General features: G+C 42.8%; 1 protein-coding gene across 5 annotated transcripts; it reads right to left on the bottom strand.

The window, feature by feature from the left end:
• On the bottom strand, positions 1 to 26615 carry LOC127004661 (aspartyl/asparaginyl beta-hydroxylase-like). Of its 5 annotated transcripts, none has more exons than XM_050872725.1 (12): positions 26481 to 26608; positions 23570 to 23635; positions 13047 to 13256; positions 12464 to 12549; positions 11327 to 12262; positions 7911 to 9104; positions 3288 to 3537; positions 2831 to 3003; positions 2521 to 2688; positions 1743 to 1870; positions 1089 to 1320; positions 1 to 426 (listed from the first exon to the last, which is right to left on the bottom strand). In XM_050872725.1, the coding sequence occupies exons 1-12, from the start codon at positions 26530 to 26532 to the stop codon at positions 145 to 147; spliced, it is 3777 nt and encodes a 1258-aa protein (XP_050728682.1). In that variant the 5' UTR covers positions 26533 to 26608; the 3' UTR covers positions 1 to 144. The 5 variants fall into 5 exon arrangements, 4 of the variants coding, with proteins under 4 accessions (XP_050728682.1, XP_050728686.1, XP_050728684.1 ...); XM_050872729.1 differs by having other exon boundaries at positions 7911 to 8066; XM_050872727.1 differs by having other exon boundaries at positions 13059 to 13256.
• Positions 26616 to 26983: the final 368 nt, after the last annotated feature.

Raw genomic sequence — 26983 nt, 5'->3', positions numbered from 1 at the left:
TTAATGCTACCTTAAGTACTCATACAATACATTAAAGCAGATCTAACAATAGTAAAAACTTAGTAGTACTTACATGTTCTGATTTACATTTATGGATGCAAAAACATTATTACTGGCCAGAGAAAAGCATCCACAGGCCATTCATTAAATAGGTGAAAGTGTTTTGCGTTCCTGCTCAGTGAGTTCTGGATGCCAGACATCCACAATAAGCACCAGTCGGAAGGAATCTCCCTCATGCCAAACCTCATGTTCCCAGCTGTCATCAAATATTAGGAACTTCCCTTCCTCCCACGTGGTAGTCTCTTGTCCAACCTTCAGGTGCACACCTTTGGGCACCACAAGGCCTAGGTGGGCTCGCAGGCGGCAGTTGGTGGGACCAGTGTGGGCATGGACGTGGGTGTGAGGCTGCATCACACTGAATTTGACCTGGTGAACAACGATCAAGGGGTTAGAGAGTACAGGGGGAGGTCAGGGGAGGAGGAAGGGGTGTAATGGGGTGTGTAGTATTAATAGTAGTCTGTGGGGGGTCTGTAAGGAGAGGATTTGGTCAGAGAAGCCACCCAGACAACTAGAACAATGCCCTGTAGGGTTGTGGAAGAAGACATGGTGAAGGAGGGTAGCCAGACACTACCAGATTCACAGCTTGGTCATTTACTTTGTCCTACTACATACATTTATAGGCATACATCCCTGGGAGAATGTATGATTTGCCCTTTCCATTATTTGAGGAAACATTACCTAACAATACTCCAGAGAACCACTGCACTCATCAGCTAGGTTGGCAAGAAGTTGAAAATGGCTTAACCCCTTGACTGCAAATTTCCTACAAGAAGACATCACCAAGCTACAGAAATGGAACAAAAAGTGGCTGCTACAATTCAATGAAGAAAAATGTAAAGTCAAGCACCTCGGGAGGGGATATCCAGCATACCAATACCTCATGGGAAACACTCCACTATCCACCACAGAGGCAGAGAAAGACCTGGGACATTATGTTACCAGGCTACTAGTGAAAGCCAAATCTGTGCCATTCGCAGTGGACGGGTTAAGAATTATGTCGTGTTGGTGAGAAAATTCAAATATCATACCTGGCCTCTTTTACAGCCTGCAGCAGCTGGGAAATCCTCAATAAGGCTGCAGGTCCTGGGAGTCTTGACACAGTTGGCTGTAATCTTGCGTCCTTTGGTATACAGCTCATACTGCTTCCAGTCCCCAATATCCTTCAGGTTTTCTGCCTCCGGGCGGAAGCCATCTTGAACGGGCAACCCAAGGAGGGCCACGCCTTCATTACGGATCACTTCCCAGTTTTCTTCAAGTTTCCTGATGAATAAAACAGGTGATGTTAATCCATTGCACAGACATTGTTTTTGGCATCATTAGTAAATGACAGCATGGTGTAGTCTGGTGCTGGACACTTTTCTTTACTGACCAAATTTTGTTACTAATGACAACTTTTTCACATTGCTTATGCATGAATACCAATAAAATATATACAAAGCATACACTTTGTAACTTATAATCCATACCGAAACTGGTACTCACATACACACTGCAGCAATGGTTGTAGTAGGTAAGAAAATATTATCTTTCTAAATAAAAAGGGTTATCAGAGGATGAGGTGTCCAGAGATTTTGACAAGTTAATGTTTATCTACATCATCTCTACCAAGAAGAGATAGATCTCTATATTTATATCTTTATATCCCCCAGTTCATGAGCAAGATCCTCCTGCAGTTAACATACCTGAAGAACATCTGGTAAGTTGTCTGTTCTAGGGTCCAAAACGGTCGAGAAGTCAGTCTGTCAACATTGTAAAGGGATCGTTGGTACCTGCTGAGGAACATGCCCCTCTCAACCGCCTCATCATAAATCTGGAAGAGGTGGAGATATCCCAGTTCCTACCAATATTACAAGTCAAGATCTGTACATACAGCTTGTCGGCAAAAGGAATCAAAAAGGCATCATTATAAAAACTCAATAACACACTAAACTACTTGTCTTATTCAGTTTGACATTTTTGTTTCATATAAGAATACAAAATTCTATAGACTAAACAATCTTACATGACTCAACACATAGTCGTGTAAACAAAATGGAGTAGATGCTCTCCTCCATCCTTGCCCTCCTTGTCAACCACATCCTTGTCCATTGCCACTGCCTTACATGCCCTCAGTAACATTACTCCAATTATCAGATAAATGCAAAAATGGGGCCACTGTACAGTACTTGCCCGCACTACTAACGGGCTGGGGTTGGCCATCATGCCTCACCAAGAAAGCCTACTGAAAATATGTACTAAATCCCCACTCTAAATACCTGGCTCTTCATCATCATGCATTTGTTGAGGAGTCCACCATGAACTGTTAGCAAAATATGTCCAATCATATCTTTTCTTTCAAATCTCCAATTATATCTTGCCTCTGAAAATCCAAGTAATGTAAGAATTAACTAGTATCTTCATTAAAATATAAGAAGTGTTTTAAGTCAATGGCACTGACTTGGTTTCTCATTCAAGCCTCACCTTGTATGCCTCTTCAACCTTTCCCTGTCGCTGCAAGGCATCGCCCAGGTGGAAGAAGAATCGCTCATCCTGCGTCCCTGCGGCCCCACTATCTATGCCCTTCTTCATGTAGTATGCCCCTCCAGTCACATTGTTGTACGTTGTCTTGAGCACAAAACCGAAGTGAACCTGTGGAAGAACAGCACCACTCAATAAAATGCTCCGATATTTATTTACTGGAACCTGTGTGGGTATAACATTATCATAAAAAAAAAAACAGTAATTTGCAATGGAAATCGTTATCAGTGATGAAGACCCCAACTCCACTAACCTGAGCAAAGCCATCATCTGGCCACTGCTGCAGCACTGCCTCAAACACCTCCTTGGCAGCTGAGCCCTGGTTCATGAGGAGGAAGGTGACTCCCATGCTGTTCCTCAGGTCCACGTCCTCTGGAAAACGCTGCAAAAGTCGCTGCTGCACCCTCAGAGCTTTTCCAAAGAACCCTGAAGAAATAGGTGGAGTGAAGTTTGCAAATCATGGTTCATATGAAATAATACACAACCTCATTATTCTTCAGAGCTTAACTGGACATGCATTTGGCAATGTTTATGTCAAGCACCCTCAATTCTGATGTTTCCTAACATGCCTAATGCTTTTGTTATTATTTTTTCCTACAATTGACACAGCAAGTTCTTTCACATTCAAATATGTGGCATGAATACAATAAAATTTGCCATGAGAGTGTATATGACACACTCTTCTAAAGAACCCATCCTGCTGGACACACCTCTGAACTTCATGCGGTCAATACACCTCTCTGCAGCTGCCCGCAGCAAGTCCAGCGGCACCAGGCTGGGTTCCTCATCGGCAAGATCCAGGATTGAGCGGTAGGTCAGGATTGCTTGCTCCAGCTTGGAATTTGACTTTTCTATTTCTGCCAGTTGGTCCAAGGACCTGGCACGACCATAGATGGCTCTTGCTGATTTAGGGTTGCGGTGGAGAAGAGCTCCAAAGGTGTGGAGAGCTTTTCCTGGGTTCTATGCAGGCAGAGCAAACAGGCGGGGTAGTCAGGCTTGGAGGCAGACCATGGTGGAATCAGGGGTCAAGTGAAGAATAGGATAAAGGTGTGAAATATAAAGAGAAGGAAGATCAGCAGCAGGCAAAAGGAAACTTTCAAAATACATCAGTTTGGAGGGAGATTGGTGAGTATTTAGTAGGACACAGTGAATGGACTGAAGACTGTGAGGACAAGGAACTCAGGGAAACAAAAGGAATACACAGTTCAAGGTACACTGCCTAAAGAACAACTAAGGAGCTTCCAGACCTCCTAAACGCAGTCCATGTATGCCAGTTAGTAAAGTATTATGAAAAACAAAATCACAATGAAAAAAATGAAAACACAAAATGCTTGTAGTTTTTTTTAATTTTGAGGATCTTAATGTTGGTTTTGTTCTTTATGAGAACACTGTTATAAGTTGTAGTAATATTTGCTTGCTAGAAATGACCTATTTAATAATTACAGTTGTTCAAAAGGCCCACACTGAATATATATATATATATATATATATATATATATATATATATATATATATATATATATATATATATATATATATATATATATATATATATATATATATATATATATATATATATATATATATATATATATATATATATATATATATATATATATATATATATATATATATATATATATATATATATATATATATATATATATATATATATATATATATATATATCTATATATATATATATATACACACACACACACACACACACACACACACACACACACACATATACCTATATAGTTCTAACTCACATTTTGAGTGTTCTTCTTTCATGAAATCACATTTAATAAAATGCTGAAATTGTGAGCAAGGCTCAGCTTTCGTTGTCAAGCAACATGCTCAGCACTTGAGACAACGAGTATAATGAAGCTCCCTTGCTCTCCAAAGATGGAGTAACACACCCTGTGTACCCTTTAGAAGTTTAGAGTATTGCCTGGCAACTGGGTCTGATTACAAAGTGTTGGTCTCAGTCACTGGGAGCACCCTCGCATTGCTAAGAAAAGTCTAAAGTGAGTCCAGAGTTGGGAAAAGAAAAATATTAGATCATTTTGGCAAACAAGTTGTACAATGTGTGTGCGTGTGTGATTCATCACAGCCTGATCACAAGTTGTACTCGTCATCACCAGCAAGTACTCTCCCAATTGGAGCAAGGCTCCTTATAGACGATCTCTGGGTACTGCCGGGACCTTCACACACCACACACCCCAACCCACTTGCTCAAAGGGAGACAGTAACCACTCTTTATCAGTGGAAAAATCCCAGCCTGAGCAGGGCTTTAACCTCCACCTGCCAGGCTGCAAAGTCTGGCAGCACAGAGCTTTAACAACTGAGCTACTAGAGCAGTGTGTGTGTGTGTGTGTGTTTTATATAATATAATATAATATATATATATATATATATATATATATATATATATATATATATATATATATATATATATATATATATATATATATATATATATTGCATAGAAGTGCATAGCAATTCTCTTGTACTACTTAACATAGAAACTGAAGGAAATGGAGGGTTGTAGATATTTAAACTAAGATTTGAGAGAGTTTCAGATTTATGAGGTTTCATTGGTTGTGACAAAACATGTAAAAAAAATAACACAGAAGTGAGAATTACTACATGTTGCAACATCACTATCAGGAGATCACAGGTGTAAGGTTATTTTTAAAACAATGTCATGCATATTTAGGTAAAACTAAAATATCAACCTTTTTCTGAAATAAACATATTAATTAAAATAAACAGTAAAATGATTCAGGCATGCAGTCACTGCATTGTGAGGAGGAAAACTCTTACAAAACCAACAAAACAAATGATAAAGACTCACAAACATATAAAGACTAATCCCAGAGATCAGAGAAACCCACCATTATGACCGTGATGCTTGAGCCTGGGCAGCACAGACCTACTTCTATGTCAGAAGGAGTTAGAGGAATCTATACAACCAAGTCAGTTACCCACAGTAGTTAACTCAGTGGTCAATAGTGGTGGCGTTCACATCGCATACACAAAATCATTTATGTTTAAAACTAATAGTGACTTATTTATACAAATTACACTATGCCCAACACAGAAGTTAACAGCACCACCTGTGATATTATTATGATAAGTTCTGACCAGTCATATTAATTTTAATAAGAATAACCAAGGTTTGGCTAAGGCGGAAATAATACGAGACCATGGCAATTCAGTTCTAGCGGACACGTTATTAATGTAACTGGGTCATCATTACTTGTGGTGCTCCAAGCTTAAAACAAAAGTATAGGAGAAAATTTACACAAATTTTATGACTGCTATGGAGTCGCAATATTTTCTATAAAAATACATATGAAATTTGTTATGTTACTCTGGTTGTATATAAAGTTTTGTGTTGCAGGTTTTCTCCAGCAACCATGCTTAGGTATTATGTCTTCTCAAGGCCATTCCACAGGAAGCCAAGTGCCAAAAACATGTGACCACCAACCCAGCTCTACATGCATACACAGAGTACTTGGGATGATTTGTCATCAGTGAAGGTATTAAAATTTCAATTCATAAGCTTACAAACCAGTATTATACAAGAAACTATAAAATGGTACATAAGACTAACTAAAACCAAGAAGAAATGACCACATGGAGATTTATTCATAAAACAGAAATGCATCACATTGAAAACTTTAAAAAAACTGTACACAAAGTACAATACTTTCATACTCATACTGGTCACACACTGACTGGCACAACCTGCAAATGACTTCCAGTGGAATGATGCCTAAGAAGCCTTGATTTTTGCCACTTCCATGCCTCACTACTCCACACAAAAACTACAACCAGACACTAGATGTTTACACACAGGGGGAATTTCATAAGAATGGTGACAGGATAGAGAGAAGTAAAGAAAGAAGTATTTAGGGACCCTAGAAAGACAAAAAAGCATAATTTTAGAATTTACAAAAAACGAAGCATGACATAGTATTGAGTAGTACAGTGGCGCACCAAGTTTTGCACTTAATTGGTTCTGCAAGAACTACACTGAGCTATCAACTGAAAAAGTTGAGCCTCCATATGTACAGGAAAGAGTAACTGTTTAGGGCTCGTCCAAAAACTCTCTCTTATATCCCTGTCCCTTGGTCCCTGGACCATCTGTTAAGAAATTTTAGTCCTAAGTTCCCTGGCATGACTATACTTCTTCACACCCACAAGGATGCTACACTTGCCTTAAGCCTTTCCTTATGTGGAGCTCCTGGGCACATACCTAAACCAAAACTTACATATCTGCAGTCTGGGTGCCAAGAGGGTTCTGACCTTTACAAGACTGGCAAAGTGAGAATGTTAGCAGTTAAGTGTCTTGCGAGAAACATAACCGTTGGGTACGGTAAATTCACTGTATCACAACAACTTGTCTTTTAAATGGGCTGGATGGCTCCATTTCTTTGTGCAAAACTGATATTTTGGCAGGAGTGAAATTGATAAATATTTGCCGGTCGCTGCATAACAGATTTGCGGTTCAAGGTGATGCAAAACTTGGTGCCCCTGCGTGTTGATACAACATGGTGAATCACAGGCCAGTATGGCTGCCTGCATGTTAGCAACTTTTTTTTTTATGAAAGAGCTTATCTATAATAATCAATCCTTCTCTGTTAAATTGGAAAAAATTGACAATGGACTTCCAAAGCCTTATTGTTTCCTATGTTTGACCAAACTGGGTTAACAGCTAAATCAGAACATGAGTAACACTATGCAACTGAATCTTTTATAGAAATTCTTGACAGTAAATTTTAGAAGTCTCGAGGATGTTCATAAATCTCATAATCCACATTAGTTGTATGCATTTGCTTTTTACTGAGATTAATGGTTATTTTATTCATTTTATTCTTTTTTTTTTTTTTTTTTTTTTTTTTACTTGGAAGGCACAAATGTTATCACTTGGTGACCACAACAGTGCCTGGAATTGAAGCAAGCTTTCCCTTTTTTATATATGTATTAATTTCACAGTATGTGGCAAGCAAGGTCCATCAAAAACTTAATTTAAAGAATAAAAAATTCATAAATCCTTTGTATCATAGACCAAAACAGTTTTACTGATGCTGTCATTAATATAGGAAATTATAGGATCCAGAGTGTGACAAAAGTCAAATGCTTAACAATGAAGCACATCAGGGAGATAGAGAAAATGGGAGACTCAAGAGAGAGAGGCTGTGCTTGCTTGAAGACCACACCCACTTTATAATAATATAAAGACCTACAATGTCAAAATATCATCAACAACGGCACACCTCACACACTGATGGCCTTTATGCACCTCTCTGACTTTCACTCACCTCAGGAAGCAACTTTTCTGCTTGGTTCAGCTCTTCCTTGATTTCATTATCAATTATGCTGTTCTCATCAGCACCGGTGGCAGCATCCTTCTCAGCACTAGGTGGCTGCGGCTGCTTCTCTTCTGCAGCCTCCACGGGGGGTTCTTTAGCCGTCTCCTGCAGAGGTTCAATGTGAATGGGGTCAGGTATTACTTCATCAACTGGTACTGGCTCAGCCCCTCCCTCAGCAGCCTCAGGAGTGACAGGCTCCTCAGTCTCTGCTGGGAGAGGATCCAAGGGCAGGGCATCTTCTGCAGTGTCATCACGAATTATTTGGGACTCTATGTTAGCAATTTCAGCCTCAGAGAGAGTCCTTGTGGCTTCGGGAGCTTTTTGTTCCTCATCTGCTGGTACTGGAGCCAACTGAGGCTCATCCTGAGTGTCTGACTGCTTTGATTCCTCTTTCTCCTCTGCTTCAGTCTCACCTGTCTGGCTGTCTGTCGCTTCCTCAATCTCTACCTCATTCACGGCATCTGCTTCACTTTCTATCTCTCCCTCTACCTCTTCCTCTGCCTGTGTTATTGCCTCTACTTCTATTTCTGCATCACTCTCTTCTGTCACTATTTCTGCTTTCTCTTCTGCCTGTGTTTCTGTCAATGTATCAGCTACTTTCTCTGTCTCTATTTCTGATTCCCTTTCAGTCTGTGCTTCCAAATCTATCTCATCATCAGAACTCTTTGTCTCTATATCTGCTTCCTTCTCTGTCTGTGTCTCAGTCTTTGACTCTGTATCTGCCTCTACCTGTACTTCTTTTTCCGTGTCTGTTTCTACAACAACTTCTTCCTCACTCGTCTCAGTTGGAGTCTCAGTGTCTGGCTCTAACTCTACCTCTTTCTCTATCTGTTTTTCTGACTCAGGTTGAGAATCAGATTCGAGCTCCAGTTCAGGCACCACTTCAGACTCTGCTTCATGGTCTGGCTCTGTGCTGCTTGAAATCTCAGAATCATCCTGAACTGTGGCGTCTGCTTCTATTTTGGGTTCTGATTCAGCCTGAGATTCAGGTTGTGATTCTATCACAGTATCAGGTTCAGGAATCTGTTCAGTTGTGGCATCTGCCTCAGACTGAGGCCCAGGAACAGATTCAGGTACAGGTTCTGCCTGGGGCTGGTGATCGGGTCTGTCTTCTTGAGATGGAGGTCCTGGGATGACGATGGGCTGGATGAAAAGCAAAATGATATTACTCTCTTGTTAGAGATTGATCTGCTTGACATGCTGAGATGCAAGCTCTGAAATATTATTTATTTGCAACTGGCACCATGCAAAAATTTCAATCATATTACGCAAGCAAAAAAATAAATGGAAATCTAAATTTAAATAAATTCTTTCACAAAGGAGAACTATACACTAGAAAAATGCCAACTTTTCTATATGGAAAATAACTTTGAAACCAACAACAAAAAACTGCATATGCATCATGATTTACATGTCCTGCAAAACTAATGAGTCATGAAAAAGCTCTAGGCAGCATAAATAAGTAGTTTAGGTACAGCAAAAAGGTAGGTTCGTGAAGAAACATCTGGTAAGGCAGGCAGGGTGCAGCACAACATATCTACACAACATGCAGGGCCAAACCAGGACTCTTGCAAGCCAACAGTCACAAAAATGTGCTGGCTAATCTTTTAATGAAGCCATGACTAAACAAAAGTTAATGTGTACCTCTCAAGGACTCATAACAGCTGACAACCTTGACCACCACCATTCTCCTGGGCAGTCATTAAAGTGTGTACCTTCATTCCCATCTTTACCGAAATCATTCAAGACTGACTTGGTGCAGCAGAAAAAGAAAAGCCATAGTAGAGGTATAATAGTTATTCAAGAGATACTTTAAGAAGAAAATTTATCAATCCATATTTCTGATAATGAGTTTCACCTCAAAGGAAGTTCCCTCAAGGGGGCAGCCACAGCAGAAGTCTCCAATATTCCCTGTACTGGCACTCCCCTTCAGCACATTCAACTCTTGCCTGTCAACTCTCTCCAATACTTATATACTCTATTGATCCATTTCACTGGTGGTTTTCCCCTGACATCCTCACTGTCAATCCTGCCTTCATGCACTCTCCTATAAACCCATCCACGTAAATATTGAACAGTCAGGGTGACATTACACACTCGTCTCAAACAACACCAATACCAAAACTCACTCAGCTCTGCATTCATGTGTACAGACACTTGCATCCTTGTGGAAAGACCTGACCCCCTCAAGTAAATGCCCCACCACACTAGATATCTTCAGGACATCCCATTAACCCTTTCTGTTGACCCTGCCATCATCCTTATCATATACCTTCAGTACATCCCATCAACCATGTCTGTCAACCCTATCATAATCAAACTCCAGGTCCCTGAAAACAGAAAACAGCTTTATACCTTTCTCTGGGTATTTTGAACATAATATTCAGTGGATTGATCTGGACCACACATCTATTCCCTTTCCCCCCCCACAAAAATTTGGCTCATCAGCAGCATTTTTATGGATTGTTTTCATCGTCCTTTCATTTAAACTCCTTCCATGCCTCTGTCCTGGCGCACTGAGTAAGGTTCTTATCCTAAATCTGTTTCAGTCATCCCTATTCCCTTTTCCTTTTCAGAGCATCCATGTTTCAGCACTTGCTCTGTTATACCACCGATACCGAGATCCTTTTATATTTTTAACTTCATTATTTCCTCAAAAGTGCACCTTAATATAGTGTGCCTTCAGTGAAAGGAACTCACACACAGCTTTACCTTCAGGAAGGGGGGAGCAGAAAAGGAAAACATTGACTGGAAGGATATGGACACTGCCTCCAGAAAGCTAACTAGAGGCAAGTGTTGTTTTGGAGCGAGTTGTGTGGGAGGTAAAGCTCCTTGGGAAGCAGGGACACTATGAACCAAATGTTTATATTGACTCCCAGACCACTGGAGAAGTCTGTTGGGTAATGAAAAATATCAGAAGCATCATTATTAAAAGCAGGTGAGTGATTAGTGTTCCATGAACCATTAATGGTACGATGCGGACAACTATTATCTACGTGGTATGCCTCTCGTCACAAAACTATTCTTTAATAATATTGGTCATTAGTTATGCTGAAGTTTAAATTTTGTAAATCTATATTTCCATATGCAGTATGCACCAATTCAATTGATATCTGCAGCAAAACAATTCCTTAATTCAACATGCTGTAATAAGACATCCCGCAACTCTTACAGATTGTTCATGTCAGAGTAGAGCTTAGTTCATATCCACATCTATATGAGACTTAACTTGTCTATCTTTAATGCTCATGCCTCACCCTGGGGAAATATCATCGTACCACAAAAAAAATTGAACAAGGGAGTGAACGAGCCATCTCAATACTGTGTCAATGTCACCTGTAAATCCCTTTGAACAAATGACTCACCTCATCTTCCTCTATGCGGTTTTTGACATCTTCGAGGATCACTTGAATGTGGTTGAGGGTTTCTAGTAGTCCTTCAGTCTGGCCCTCCTCCATGGCCCTCAGGACTCCAGCCATGTGGGGGGCAACCTGACCCACCATGGCATTCTTGGGGTCCAGGGCCATGATCTCTTCTGCTAGGGACTCAACCTTCAGGTAGGCTTCTGTCAGAGCTCCAGTGTTGCCCTCCTTGCCATACTGGGACCAATCCTCTTCTTCCTCCTCCTCCTCCTCCTTCTCCTGCAGTACCTCTTCTTCCTTCACAGCTGGCTTCTGAACGTCACTTGCCTCCTCTTCTTCCTCTTCGTCTTCATCATCTAATGGTGCTGTTTCAAGCTCTTCTTTGATACTGTCATCAGAAGCATCTGGCTGTTCAACTGGTGGCTCGACCACCTCCTCTTCTTTCTCCTCTTCCTGTTGTGTTGGTACTGGGACCTCTAAGGGCTCCACCACCCTGGCTACATCTGGTTCTTCTACAGGTTCCTCTGAGGTAGCATCTTCCTTCTCCTCCACAACTTCATCAGTTGTGGGCTTACTATCGTCTGCAAGTGGAACCTCCTCTTCATCTACATCTGCTGCTGGGGTGGGAGAGGGCACCTGCACAGCCTCCTCCACTGGAGCAACTACCTCCTCAACAGGGGTGACCACTTCTACCACTTCATCCACAGTACTTGCGTCCTCAACCCGTTCCTCTTCCTTGGGTAAAACTACCTCCTCCTCCTCCATCTTTGCTTCAGGTTGCACAGGTGCCTCGTCAGGAAGAGGCTCCATGTCCACCTCCCTCACCACCTTGACAAACTCCTCCAGGGGTGGTGTGGCTAGGGCTTCCGGCTCCTCATCCTCAGCGTCCTGTGATATGGAGGCTTCAGGTGGCACAGATCCCTCGTCCTGTAGGGGCATCTGCAACAACACAACTGCCACTCTCACACCGTTCCCACATGCCCTCCTTCCCCTTCCCTATGCACTACAAGAAACAGACCACTGTGAAGAACTAAGGGTTATATGCAACAGTGTTTGCCAAACAGTAAGTCAAACCTGATTAAATGAAGGATAAAATAGCAACATACAACAGGTGCAAAAACTTGGGGTGCTCCTACTTACCACTGCTGGGGGTGGAGGTGGGAGAGGAGGGGGAGCGATCTCCTCCCCAGCCCCTGAGCTTGCTGAGACGTTTTCCTCCATGGCAGCTACACGGTGAGCGTGGGAGGAAAGTGGGAGGAGAGAAGGGAAGAAACAAATTATATAAGACAGTCTGTTGATGTGGTCTTCTCTACTTCACATTAACAAAGGACTTAATATTACAATAAAATTAGAGTTCTAACTTTAAGCTCACTACTCTGTACTTGGAAATACAGATGACTTTCCTTTATCTATTGTTTCTTCTAAATTTCAGTTGAATTTTGGATTATGATTATGACTCCATTAATTTCATACTAAAACTGAGATAATAAAACAAAGAGAGGGTAAGGCCATAGATACAGTCATAGATATAAAAACATTAGAGGGAAAGGGTGGAGTGCAAGGAGATCTTGACACTACAATCCACAACACCAATGACACCTAACGTGCCAGCAGCAGCAGTATTGGAAGGGAGAAATTAGTCCTGGTAGGTATGGCACCTGCTACCAAGAGTCATGGTGTTGGTAGCAGAAGTAGTAGCAGCAGAATTAGTAGCATGCCCTACCCTTCTGCTTGCCTCGTAGCTCCACCAGAATGAGCGCCACCACCACTGACAGAGAGACCAGGAGGAGGAGGAAGATCGCCTTGGCCACCACGCCGCTGCTGCTGCTGCCGCCCTCGTCATTGCTAGCTGCCTTGTTGTTGTTCTTGGTGTGGTGCGGAGTGTTGTTATTGTTGTGTGCCTTGGAGTCAATCACATCGTCCTCAAAATCATCTGGAATCATTGAAAATTGTGGTGAAGCTCGCTGGAGGAAGGAAGGAAAGGGAAATGCTTTGCTCTTTTGCACCAAGGCCAAGGGTCACATATCGTCCCTTCGTAAACAAACCGCCTAAGTTAATATTTTCTATTTTTCAGGAAATCAGAAAAGAACTGTCATTATCTCATTTGGCTTAAGATTTAGGCAGAAATGAAAATGCCAATTCTAGGACACTCAAGCCTTGAACGATGAAGGCAACTATACAAAAATGTGCGTCACATGTTGAAAAATTAATGTAGACCAAAACCTGGAAATCAATGAAAAATGACTCAGGCAATTATTCTATGACGGTGACGATATGCTTTGTTATGGCTAAGGGAGAGTGTTGATTATTTTACAAAGTGGTATTAGTTCAACCATTAGCCAACACCCATCATACTTTAACTTCCTCGACACAGCTTATCACTGTGTCACCTCTTTCCTCCAAAAACAAGAGGGTGGTGAGCTGCTGATATTGTTGGTGGTGGAGGTGAAGCTGCTTTTAGTGGTGGTGGTATACCTGCTATTAGTAAAGGTAGTTGGGGCATATGGTTACCTAAGTGTGGTCTCAGTACTCATGTCTCATTGGCACTTGAGCCCGTGACAGGTAAGAGACAACCATTATTTTTTTTACGAAAAAAAAAAAAAAAAAAAAAAAAGTATAATCTTGAGTGAGGCCTTTGTATTGTAATGAACCATAAAGGACCCAATGCACTTCCCTGAGGCACACACACCAGAAGGAACACAAGGCATCATACTCTAACTGCCATCCACACAATGATGAAAAAAAAGGGATATGACAGGAGGAAAAGGGCTGCCCACTCCCATGATGCCAAGTTTTAACAAGAGTCACGGTTAAAACGATCAAGTGTAGCAGAAAAGTAAGTCTTGCTGCACTAATCTGGAGAGCAGGAACACCCTTGACCGTGAGAGAGAGAGAGAGAGAGAGAGAGAGAGAGAGAGAGAGAATGAACTTTGTAGCGTTCATACCCATAAGCGGTAGGCTTTAATAGCATGCTCCGTGTGTGTGTGTGTGTGTGTGTGTGTGTGAGAGATCAACAGCAGACCGCCCCTCCATTCCCCGGTAAGCAGATCCTTCGCCCCTCAGACAGCTTTTTTCCATTCTCTTCCCTTCCCCTTAGATATCCTTCTCCCTTCTCTTCCTTTCCTCCTCTCGTCTCCAACAATCATCTCCTCTCACTCTTCTGGTTCCGTGGTCCCCTCACAGGCATACACGTAGGTATCTCCTCTTTCCCCTCAGGCATCCTTCTCGCTTCCTTTTCTCCAACAATCATCTCTACATTCCTCCCTTCAGGCATTCTTTCCCCCTTTCCTCTCTCCTATGGTTCCGTGGTTCCCTCATAGACACACTGTCTCCCCTCCCTTCTCTCTTCCTTTTCTCCTATGCCCCTCCCCTCAGACACCCTTTCCCTTTCCCTCTCTTTCCTCCCTCGTACCTTCTCTCCCTTCCTTTCCTATTATAACCCTTCCCTCAAACATCCCTTCCTTCTTCCGACCTTGATCCCTTCACAACAAGCGTATACCAGAATCAGACACCACAAAACATACCCCATGAAACCATTAGCTATTCCCCATCATAACACTACTCCTACACAAGCATAGTAGCGTAGAAGCTGTAGATAATTGTGATGTCACCCCACTACGAAGATAAAAAAAAAGTCAATGAAGAACAAGACACGTGACAAATCTGATCTAGATGTTGATGGTAAGAAGAGTTGAGTGGGAAAAGGAAGAGGAGGAGGCGTAGGATGTGATACGTGTTAATAAAAGGTGGAGGGATGGAGGCTCGTGACTCTGCTAAAAAGGAAACATGGAAAAAAAAAGTCAACGAAAAACAAGACAAGTACAAAAACAGAGATAGATGTTGCTGTTGGTGGTACTGTTGTTGATGGCAAGAACAGTTGTGGGTAGAAGGAGGAGGAGGAGGCTGTGTTACGAGTTTTAAAAAAAGGTGGCTGGATGCTCGTGATTCTGCTGATTATTGAGGTTTGTTTGGTAATATTATAGGTGAAAAAAAGAGGGGCATGAGACTGGTTGTGATTTGGGTGGTGGTGACTCATGGCGGTGGTGATGGTGCCGGTGGTGATGACGTGGACTAACCCAACAGGCCAACACCACTTCATCCTAGTCCTGGCAGAGCGGTAGGAGGTGGAGGAGGAGGAGAGAAGAGGAGGAGGAAGGGAAAATTGAGCGCTGCAGTTGACAAGTTCATCCTAAGATCCACTCATACCGCATTTAGAGAGAGAGAGAGAGAGAGAGAGAGAGAGAGAGGTGTACTAAGTTGCACCCTTCCATCCCCTTTAACACCTTCACACCCACTCAAGTTAGGTCTCTCTCTCTCTCTCTCTCTCTCTCTCTCTCTCTCTCATCATCATCATCATCATCCTTTCCCTATTCTCTGTCCCTCATTAACTTGTATTTCTCTTCCATTTATTACATGTGTGTGTGTGTGTGTGTGTGTGTGTGTGTGTGTGTGTGTGTGTGTCGCCAGCAGGTCAGACAGGATCACCAAGAGGAATCTGATATTACAAAAGGTTTCTCGATCGTCCTCCACTCCAAGGCTGTCGTAGTGTCGTATTGAGTCAAACAGGAATGAACACGATGATTGGTTTTGAGTTACCTAATGTAGTTGTTGTTATTAATGCATTGCTTCCTCTTTCTCTTCTGCCAGCACCTTATTGTCTGTCCTCTCTACGCCAGTGTCTCAGTAGTAGTAGTAGTAATAGTAGTAGAAATGGCCCCAAGTTAAACAATACATATGAAAAATGACTAAAGCTTCTGGCACTCCCCTTTAGTCCCCTACATCACATCTGGATTGAGCTCATTCTCTAATCTATCGCTAATACGTCGGGTTGATATTTTGGGGGTCTACTGCATTTGAGGGAAGGAAGGATGGAAGGTTACTGAGTACATGTATAGTCTATGGTTCGACCTTGGCGTGTGGGAAAGGGGGAGAGGCAAGGTCGGGTGGCTAGAAGCGGCAAGGCTATCTCCCCTCTTACCATCACCCCTCTCTCTACCTGCTCCTCCCCCTTCTCCTTCCCTCCCTGCACTTCAAGAATGTTCCCCCTCGCCCCTTCACCCCTCTCTCACTTCCTGCTTCTCCCCCCCTCTCCTTCCCTGCACTTCAGGAATCTCTTCCCTCTCCCCCTTCACTCCCCTTTACTTCCTTCTCCCTTCCCCCCTTCTTCCTTCCTTTCCTGCACTTCAAGACCACCCCCCCCCCTCTCTCTCTCCTCTCTGCACTTCAAGTATCCAGAAGTATCGCTCCGAGCACACCGAGGTCACGTACCTACCTATAGCGTATGTCCCCCCATTTTATCTTTATCTTTACTCCCTTCAACAGCTAGCCTCCTCCCTGCTTCCCTCCTCCCCCGAGCCCTCAACACCACCTCCCAATGCCGTCCTCCTCCCCTTCCCTTTCCTCCATCACGAATTCCCGTCACCTCTAAAAAAAATCCCCATTTCTACCTTTTCCTCAGCTTTCACACTCTCTATTTCCCACACCTCTTCCCTTCCCATTCCCCCATTTCTCTCCCCTCCCCCAAGCTTATTCCTTTTCCCATTCCCCTTTTTCCTTCCTTCCCTCAGCTCCCACCCCTCCCTCTACACCTCTTCCCCTCCCATCCACTCTAAGAATCCCCTTCCTTCCCACCCCATACACCTCTTCCCCTTCCCATCCCCTCCAAGAAACCCCTTCCCTCAGTTTCCACCTCCCCCCCCCACACACACACATTTCTCTTCCCCTCTAAGAACCCTTCCCTTTCCTCCCTTCTCCCAACCTACCCGTCCCAACACACATTTCCCTTCCCCTTCCCCTCTAAGAACCCTCCCCTTTCCTCCGTTCTCCCAACCAACCCGTCCCCACACACACACATTTCTCTTTTCCTTTTTTCTCCCGTCCCTCAACTTTCACCCTCGTCCACCTCTAAATCCTACTTTTTAAACGAAACATGAACCCTTAACACAGACACACAAGCTTTCGAACGAGAGAGGGGGGGGGGGGGGACTATTTCCGATGGTGTGTGTCCGCGTCCGCATTGTTCTCAAGTCGGTGAAAACAAAACATGAAAGGTACACGTTACAACAAAGAACACTGGGACGACGATGTATTTTCATGGTGAATTATTAATATTTTCTAAACAAAGATATTGATAAAAGCGGCCAGAGTCGATAGTTTTGTTTAGGCAAGAGCAAATATGTATACACAGGTAAACAAAATGACAAATGAAACAAACTAAAAACGAATGTCACCAAATGGAGTTTATGAATGACTGAATAATGATAATGTGATAGTAGTGGTAGTTGTAGTAGTTGTAGTAGTAGTAGTGGTGGTAGATTGGTAGTAACAGTGGTGGTGGTGGTAGTGGCATCAGTAGTGGTGGTGGTAGTAGTAGTAGTAGTAGTAGTAGTGATACTGTAGTTATAAAATTATGAGGCAAGCATAATGTACATAAATAGTACCTCCGTAAGAATCAACACATGCAGAAGAGGAGGTGGAGGAGGAAATAACTATCAATATATTTATTTATGGCCGGCAGACACTTCCCTCGCATATCATACCCTATCTAATGTTCCGGATATGATCTTGTTTAAGGGGGGGGAGGGAGGTTAAGAGGAATAAGGAGGAGGAGGAGAAATGAGAGGATCGAGATATGAATACAAAGAGAAGGATAAAGAAAGAATGAGGAGGGTGATGAAGGGAGCGAAATAAGGATGGGAGAGATTAATGAGAGAAAAGATGAGAAGAGAAAGGGAGAGATGATGAGGACAAGAAGGATAACGAAAGGACAAGAAGGAAGGTGATGAAGGGAGTGAAGGAAAGGATCGAGACGGTACAGCTGAGACAGAAGACGACGTTTGTAGGGTCCGTTATGTAAGAGAAGAAGCCACATAATTATAAGCAGAGAGAGAAGACAACTTCAAAATAAAGAAGAAAAGATAGAAAGGTTGGCGAGGACAGTGATGAAGGGAGTGAGCAGCTGAGGAGTACGACGTTTGTAGAGAGTCGTTACGTAAGTGAAGTGAAGGCGCCACATAATTAGAGAGAGAGAGAGAGAGAGAGAGAGAGAGAGAGAGAGATTATGAACACGTGGGAAGGAAAGAACGAACGATAAGATGATAAATAATGGTAGAAGGGAGGATTAGTGGCGTTACAGATGAGGGAGGAAGGAGTTTGCAGTATTCGTTCGCTACGTAAACAAAGAAGTGATAGAAGGGGGAAGGAGTGATCGAGCAACGGGTGGAGACAATGACACGTTTTTCTTCCTTTTTTTTATTTTTTTACGACTGGACCGGTCAGGCTGGCAACAACACACTCGGGAAGAACAGAAGGAAGAACAAAACAACACATACGAAAAGAGGAGGAAGAAAAAAAGATGAGGCAGAAGGATAAGATGATAATGAAGAAGAAAAAGACGAAGGGGAAGAAAAGGAGGAGGAAGAGGAGGAAGAAAAGGGAAGTCTAAAAGGATACACAGCAAAGAAGAAAAGCAAAATAATGAACTTTGAGGAGGAAGGAAAGAAAATGGATAACTGAAGGTATTAAGAGGAGAGGAGGAAATGATAGGACGGAAGAGATGAATGAAACCAGAAGCGGAGGAGGAGGAGGAGGAGGAGGCATGAACAGAAATACGATCGTGCTGAACAGGACTAAAGGAAACCGGATGCAGTATAAAAAAGAAAATAAGGCACAGGAATGAAGAGGAAGAGGAGGACGAGGCGATAATAAAACAGCCATGAGGAGGAGGAGGAGGAGGAGAGGAAGGAGCTAGGAAAGGGGGCAACGTGGTAACTGCAGTGAACGGAGGAGGAGGAAGAAGCAGAGGAGAAATAACCAATAGACTTGGAGGGAAAGGGCAAGAGAGAAGGTAAACAGCAGTTGAGGTTGAGAAAGTGGCTGTGACGATGATGATGATGGCAGGAAAGAGGAAAAGAAGGAAAGGAAAGGAGGTCGGGGGTAATGAACAAGAGGTTAGCGCTTCTAATATAATGTTGTGGGAGGAGGAGGAGGAGGAGAATGTAAGGAGAGAGATGGGGAGGAGGAGGGAGGATAAAGCAGTGAGGACATGGGGGTGGAGGATAGGGTAGGGGATGAGGAAGGGAGGGAGGGAGAGGGTGCAACGAGTAAAGAGAACAGTATGTGTGGGAAGAGGAATATGGTGCCATGGGAAGAAGGTTAGCGCTAGCTGGTATGCCAATTGATGGTAGAAAACAAGACTAGTCACTCAACCATACAACTGTGCAATATTATACCCTAACCAACTCCTCTATATGGTAGGTATAAAATTACAAGAACATTCACGAGCAGCCTATACCAATGAAGACAAAAGGAGGATGTAATAATTTTGTGGTATGCAGGAGTGAATGTGTGCATGTGGGAGGAAAGGAAGAGAAAAATACGTAGGGGTTGTTTATGTTATGAAGAGGGGGAGTAGTGGAGGTGTGTGTGGAGGGGTGGGGTGGTTAGAGGAGAAGGGGAGAAGGGGAGGAGGGGAGGCAATATGACGTTGGCGTGGGTGGTGAGAATGCATGCAGGGCGAGGATGGGAAGAAGAAAGGAAGGGAGGGAGGAAGAAAGGGGCAGAGGAGAGGGGGTTGCGGGGTATTACGAGGATGGGAAGGATCAAGGAGAGGGAGGAAGGAAGGGAGAGAGGAGGAGGGAGCTGGGACTCATGGGTGGTGATGGAGGAATGACGAGAGGATGTGGGAGAGGGGAGAAGGGAGGGAAGCGGCTTGTGGGGGGGTATATGGTTGGGTCGAGACAGACAGGAGAGGGGAGAATGAGGTACGCTGAAACTGCTGGTCATGCTTGCAGTCTAGCCCGCCCCGAGAGAGAGAGAGAGGTGAGTGCCGGTTGCTATGAAGGCTGCACGCGGATGGTTTAGTAGTAGCAGTAAAAAGTGGCTTTCGACATCTGGATATCCTCAATGACCCCCGCTTGCTCTACCTCCATGCATGTGTGAATCTGTACTGCAGGAAGAGAGAGCGAGAGAGAGAGGGAGCAACAAGCAACAGGAGGAGGAAGCGGAGGAGGTACAGACAGTTAAAGCATCTTCTCTGGGTTATCACATACATTATACTAGTCTTTGTGTGTGTGTGTGTGGGGGGGGGGGGGGACCGCAAGAAATTGGTTATCATCGATATATCTGCTCTTCTGAACCCCGAATGCAAGAATTATCGCATACATGATGATAAGATAATTAAAGGTGAAGAGTTCTCGCCTCTTTTGGTATATATTTATCAATCTCAGTACACTCATTTGAATCTCTCTCTCTCTCTCTCTCTCTCTCTCTCTCTCTCTCTCTCTCTCTCTCTCACACACACACACACACTGGACACCCTTGTGTCTCTCTCTCTCTCTCTCTCTCTCTCTCTCTCTCTCTCTCTCTCTCTCTCTCTCTCTCTCTCATCAGCAATCTGGAGCCATAATGGCGGAGACGTAATAATTTTCGTGGCTCCAACCAGACTATAAAAAATTTGAACACATGTAGCTGAAAGAGGTGCCAGGGTACACACTCTCTCTCTCTCTCTCTCTCTCTCTCTGTAATACCAGAAAACTGGGTCTGTATTAATGGCAGGTGAGGTATGGAAGTAACATATGTGCTGAAGTGCATAGGTTGAGGGGGGAGGTGATGTAACTGGGTGCCAGGGTGGGTAGGTACGTCCGTTTCTCTCTCTCTCTCGGCGTCTAGTCTCGTGACCTTGATGTCTGGCTGCTCCATGGCGGGTCGGTGGTAACAACCCTACGATACGCTTACCTTCCTGTTCCCCCTCCTCTCTGTTCCTCCCTTACCCTAGCTCCCTACACGTTCACTAGCCTAGCAACATTTTCTATGCTACGGTTCCTCGAGTCATCCCTTCCTTTGCCTTGCCTGGTCTACCATTACATAACCCTTACTCCCCTCTTACTACCCTGTCCTTGGTTCCTCCCCCCATCCCCACACACATTATCTTCCCTACCTCAGCAAACGGTCTACTGCTATCACTACCTTTTCAGTCTTACCAGGTTTAGTCCAATCACCCCGTCCATATCTTCTACCTTACATAATTTCCCCCTACCCCCACCCCTTATCTTTTCCCTAGCTTAGCAAACGGTCTAATACCATCACTACCCTTCTTCCAGCCACCCACTCCCTTATCTCCCCCCTTACATAACTCCCCTATCCTTGGCTTCCTCCCCCTCACCCCCAAACACACACACACACACACATCTTCCCTACCTTAGCAAACGATCTACAACTATTACTACCCTTCTTTCAATCCTACCATGTTCATTATAGTCATCCCTTCCCTTCACTACCACTCCACTATTGTTCCTAACCAATGCAACATCCTTCATCGCTATTCCATCCCTGCCTTCAAGTTACATAAGTAGCTACTCCCAGACCTGCTCCTGCTCGGGTCTTGCCTACCTCCCGCACTGCACGTGTCTCACCACCTCGTATCTTTGTCCTCTTTCACCCAAAGCTCTCGCCCTCTCAGTATCTTATCTATAACCCTATATACGCTTTCTCTCGCATTCACAAAGTAAGCATCGATCTCCTCTCCTCCTTACCCATTCTTCCTCCCGTTAAAATGCTTCTTACTCCATCCTTTGTGCTTTCCATTTTTTTATTTGCACTATTCTATACACTCTGCTTTGCTCTTTCATCTTCTTTCCCTTTGTAGTTTCCATTACTTGTGTCAAGACCTTCCTGCCCCCACCACCCATCCTCTCTCTCTCCTGGAATCAGTCGGCTACACACGGCTCTTTCCTCCTCCTCCTCCTTTCCCCTTCCTTCCCCTCCTCCTCTCCCTCCCCCCCTCCACCAATCCATCTAAAAACTATATGTCAGCCACCGCCTTCCACTCCACACCCACCCAATCGAGAAATCCTATTAGAGAAAGGATTTATGCTCTCTCTCTCTCCCTCTCTCTCTCACACACACACGTACGGTCAGAGAACTAAATAAGTGTGGCCTAAAGTGATCAATTGCCTAAACTAATTAAAGGATGAAAAAATAAATGAATGAACGAATGAATGAGTAAAGAATGGAACTAAAAAAAGTCTGAGTGAAGGATAATGGCGAAAGGATGATGAATTACACGAGGAACGGAGATGAGTGGAAATGGATGATTGATAGCAGAAGAGTCGGCATGTCAGACGATTCCACCCTTCACATCAACTACTTCCAAGAGCCGAAAAGGGGATCAGTCGGGTCCTTAAGAGTGTAGTTTCGGGTATTCCTACAGAAGGAGGGTCAAACTATCACCGGGGTCATAAAACTACCCCTGGAAATGCCCATAACTCCTGCGAAAGCCCTGTCAAGTATATGTGATTGGGCGCCGAAATGTTTAAATAAATGGTACCACTTCACAGAGAGAAAGCAGCAGAGGTAGAGGACCCGGCGAGCCCTGGAGGTGCACGTGGAGGGGCTGTGCATTTGGGCGAGCACCACCTGATTCGAGGGTGGCTGCTGAAGTTGGCTGGTGCTAAGTTTTGTGACGGGTGGGTAGGAGAGGGGAGAGGGGAGTGGGTAGGGGAAGGGAGGAGAGGGGCAGATCACGGGAGAAAGGTCTATCTTTACTTGCAGATTAAAATTAGAACACCTCCAAGGCTTTCTCTCTCTCTCTCTCTCTCTCTCTCTCTCTCTCTCTCTCTCCTCCAACGGAAAATGAGCACAAAAAACATCATGTTAACAGAAAAAAAATACATATATATTATACTAACTAATAATATAAATAAACAAATCAGTCAATCATATGTATTAATTCTTGCATGGTGTAAAGAAAAATGGTTATGATGACACAAATAATGATGGCTTCTACAAATTGATCTTGTTAATGCCCCTGGATAGAATTAAATTTTCAGTAATAAAACATTAGCAAGGTTAGCCATACACCAAACAAAACATTAATTGGGAAAACACCAAAACCTTACTGTATAAAAGTACAACAGCAGCAGATGGTTGTTAGCAAAGTGTTGAGTTGACAGGTAACTCCAAGAAACTGATTGGTTAACAAGAAAACAACACTGCAAACCCATGTAACACTTGACAGTAAAAGATAAATTGGGAGGTCACTTGAAATTAAAGAAAAGATTAAAAAAATAGTTGTCAAGGATGAAGTCAGTGAGATCACTTATATGAAGGACAATATCAGAACTTTGTGTTGCTTTGGTGAGTCTTACATCAGTATGCAATTATTAGGAATGATCATAAAGCATCAGGCAGTGTTCAACAAGTGAGACAAATGCAGGCCACTGCAAACTTCTCATTGCCAGTGCTCACAGGAGATGATTTTGGGTTGCCGTCGATCAAACTCGATCTCCTCCAGCTGCACAACCTGCTGGGAACCTGACACCACACCTGCTCATCAACACCTATGCACTAACATTACCAGTGACTGGTGAAATATTTCATATGGATAACTGCTGTGTTATCCATGTCTAAATATCTTATATATATTATCTGCAAAAAAAATTCTGCAGTCCTTGTCTGTGACATCAATATAATATACAATATATTCTCTGAAAGGTTAAGATATAATCTGCATCTTTATGTAACACATTTTATCTACAATACAATGATGCTGGTACTAAAAAGTATATAGCCCTGAGAAAAAAGAAACTCCAGGCAAATTATTTCCAAATTTAAATCACCTGTAAATTCAGTGGCTAACCATGTTTTCAAAATCATTGCATATATACATAAGTTAGTTACTTCCCCAGTCTATTCTATAGCTTGTTTCCCATATTTGTTTGTAAATTGTACTGTTTCCCTTGTCTGACAGCTGCCTCAAGTTCTGTGTAAAGATGGTGAATAAGTCTATAGGATGAAGCACACATATCAAACAACATAAGTATGCCAGGACAGGTAATGGAAAGTAATCTTCACATATTCAATGGAGGCAAATCATAAGATAGACTGAGTAAATGCCCAACTGATGAATATATGTACCTTGTCTCACCAAGTGACAGAACCTCCTGAAGTCTAGTTAGGTTATGCTCGCCCTGTCGGAGGAGCTCTGTACTCACTTCCCTTTCTCTACCAGCCCAACCACTGATGGTGGCAGTGTCTACCAAAACTATCTGGCAAATATATAGCATTCGTCTGCCAGTGGGCTTTACAAACACCCAGCGAGATGAACAGGTCAGGTCAGTCAATAGAATTCACAGGTCATTGGACAAGGCCCGTTTGATCGCCATGAAGTATTTGCCTGTTTAGCAAGCCCAGCTCACCTCCTGTTTTACAGGGTGAATAGAAAACAGCCCGTCTTCCCCAATAGGTGAGAGTTGTACTGCTGAACAAGACGGGGTCAGTAAATAGCAAGGGTAGCTATAACCATTGATGAAGTAGTACCATGACAGTGACAAACTGTTAATCAGGCGTACAAGATGTACTGCATGTTACCTTTGTCCCTAAGTTGATATTCTAGAAAATATTTCTTAATGATATAATTATATATGTATCAGCATTTCCTTCACAACACAATGATCCTTCATGACAGTGCTGAGAACGGTGATGGACCATCTCATGGTCATTTACATTTTTGAAAGAGTTATCGATAATTGAACTAAGTTGGTGAGTAAACAAGTTCTTAGTCTGCATTTTGTTGCATCTTTCCTTGGTAATCTGTTTTGAATTCTCCCTTTGGTCTATGGTGAAAAATCTTAAAATATTTTGACACAAGCCAGGTGACATGACACTGATGGCAAGGAACCTTTATGGTAGGATATAGCAGCCTCCTGGAAGTCTATTAGAAATAATATAAAGATCAAAACAAGTGTCAAAATAGCTGTTTTGTGAAAATGTCCACCCTGACCCACCTTCACGCATGCCGCCAGTACTTTTGACAATTAGCCTAAATACGTTCTTACTCCAATCTTATATGTATTTTTCTAACCTCAAAGCCTCCCGGAAATCAACAGGAAGTAAAATAAAGATCAAAATAAGTGTGAAAATGTCCACCCTGCCCCGCCTTCACGCACGCCGCCAGTACCGTTGGCAATTACATACAAATGAATGAACAAATTATGTGAAAATAAACATTTTACTCCTTTGGATTACAGATTATATTTCAAAATAAAAGGAATATTTTCTATATTTTTTCAAAAACATAATACAAATCATCTTTTCACAGACCAAATTAATATATATCACATGTTTCACACACACACACACACACACACACACACACACACAATGAATGAATGCCTTTGTTAATCACTATGTCATCAGAATGGGCTTCATATATATCAGTAATCACCTCTTCATCAAACTGGATAATTTTACAAACAAAATAGGGTGGATTTTTTAGCTCAGACTACCAAGTCTCCTCACTAAATGACAATGCATCTTCTACTGGTATTTCAGTCTCTTCTAGTGTTTTTAGCTCAATCTCTCAGGAATACTGGTACCGCAGTGTTGTCAGAGTACTGGTGTGTAATGCCTAGGCATCTTGGCCTGAATGAAAGTTCTATGGCTGTAGGAATCATATAACATTGGATTAAGCATAAAAGTTGTGTTACTGTAGAGTTCACATTCAAAATATACTAAAATCTAAGAAAACGCCCCAAATTACCCGTGTCTAAAATTATTGGCTCAGATCCATAAAACATTATCTGCAAACTTACCTCATAGGACAAGGATTCTGGCCTCAAAGTTTCAGGTGTGCAGCTATTAGAAGTAGTGTAAAAGAACTGAAGTGTTTGGATTAAAGGTCATGATTCAGGTCCTAAAGTAAAGGTTTTAAGGAGTTTAGAAAATCATATTAACTCGGTAATTAAATTACATAATTTGTCCCAAATTACCCCGAATGTCCCAAATTACCCCGTTGTACGGTACGTTCTTACTTCTATCATATATGTATTTTTCTGGCCTCCAACCCTCCTGGAAATCAACAGGAAATAAAATAATGATCAAAATAAGTGTCAAAATGTCCACCCTGACCAACGTTAACGCACGCCGCCGGTATTTTTGGCAATTAAATACGTTCTTACTCATATCATATATGTATTTTTCTGACCTCCAACACTCCCGGAAATCAATAGGAAATAAAATAGAGATCAAAATGTGTCAAAACAGCCATGAAGAAGTGTCAAAATGTCCACCCTGACCGGCCTTCACTCAAGCCGCCGGTACTTATGACAATTAATAAACATGTTCTTATTCAACAGTGGGAGTTAAAATATGCACGTACCTTTCTTCTTCCCCTTCCCCTTGCGCTTCCTCGCCTGGACGTCCCCTGACATTGTGCGTGTTTACTCCCCAGTCTCCGTTGACCAGCACCACAACAAGGCGTCCTCCCCTCTCCCCTCCTGACACACGACTGACCAAAACAAACACAGACGCGGAGCAATATGGCAACAATCCGGCTTTTCTCTTTGCAATAAGCCATTTCATAAAACTACGAAATGGCTACGTGTTCATGGGTAGTTGAGTGTCTGTTGATTATCAGCTCTAATGATTTAATTATACTTTCCGTGTATAATTGTAAAGTCTCGTTTGATCAAGCGAGCCTCCGTGTAGCTGCTGATGTGTGCTCATAGATACATGCAAAGTGATAAGAATAGAGTGCACCTGCCTGTGATGCTGTGAAGGCGAGGCTTTAAACATCTTTCGTGACCAAGCCTACCCCCACTTGAGTCTTGCAGCGTAATACAGATAATCTAAATGATAGGGCAATTAGGTAAATAAGTAGTT

The sequence above is a fragment of the Eriocheir sinensis genome, chromosome 28, assembly GCF_024679095.1.
Source record: "Eriocheir sinensis breed Jianghai 21 chromosome 28, ASM2467909v1, whole genome shotgun sequence".
Classification (NCBI taxonomy): Eukaryota; Metazoa; Arthropoda; class Malacostraca; order Decapoda; family Varunidae; genus Eriocheir; species Eriocheir sinensis.
Note: the sequence above shows the minus strand (reverse complement) of the source record. Positions and strands in the feature narration are given on the sequence as shown.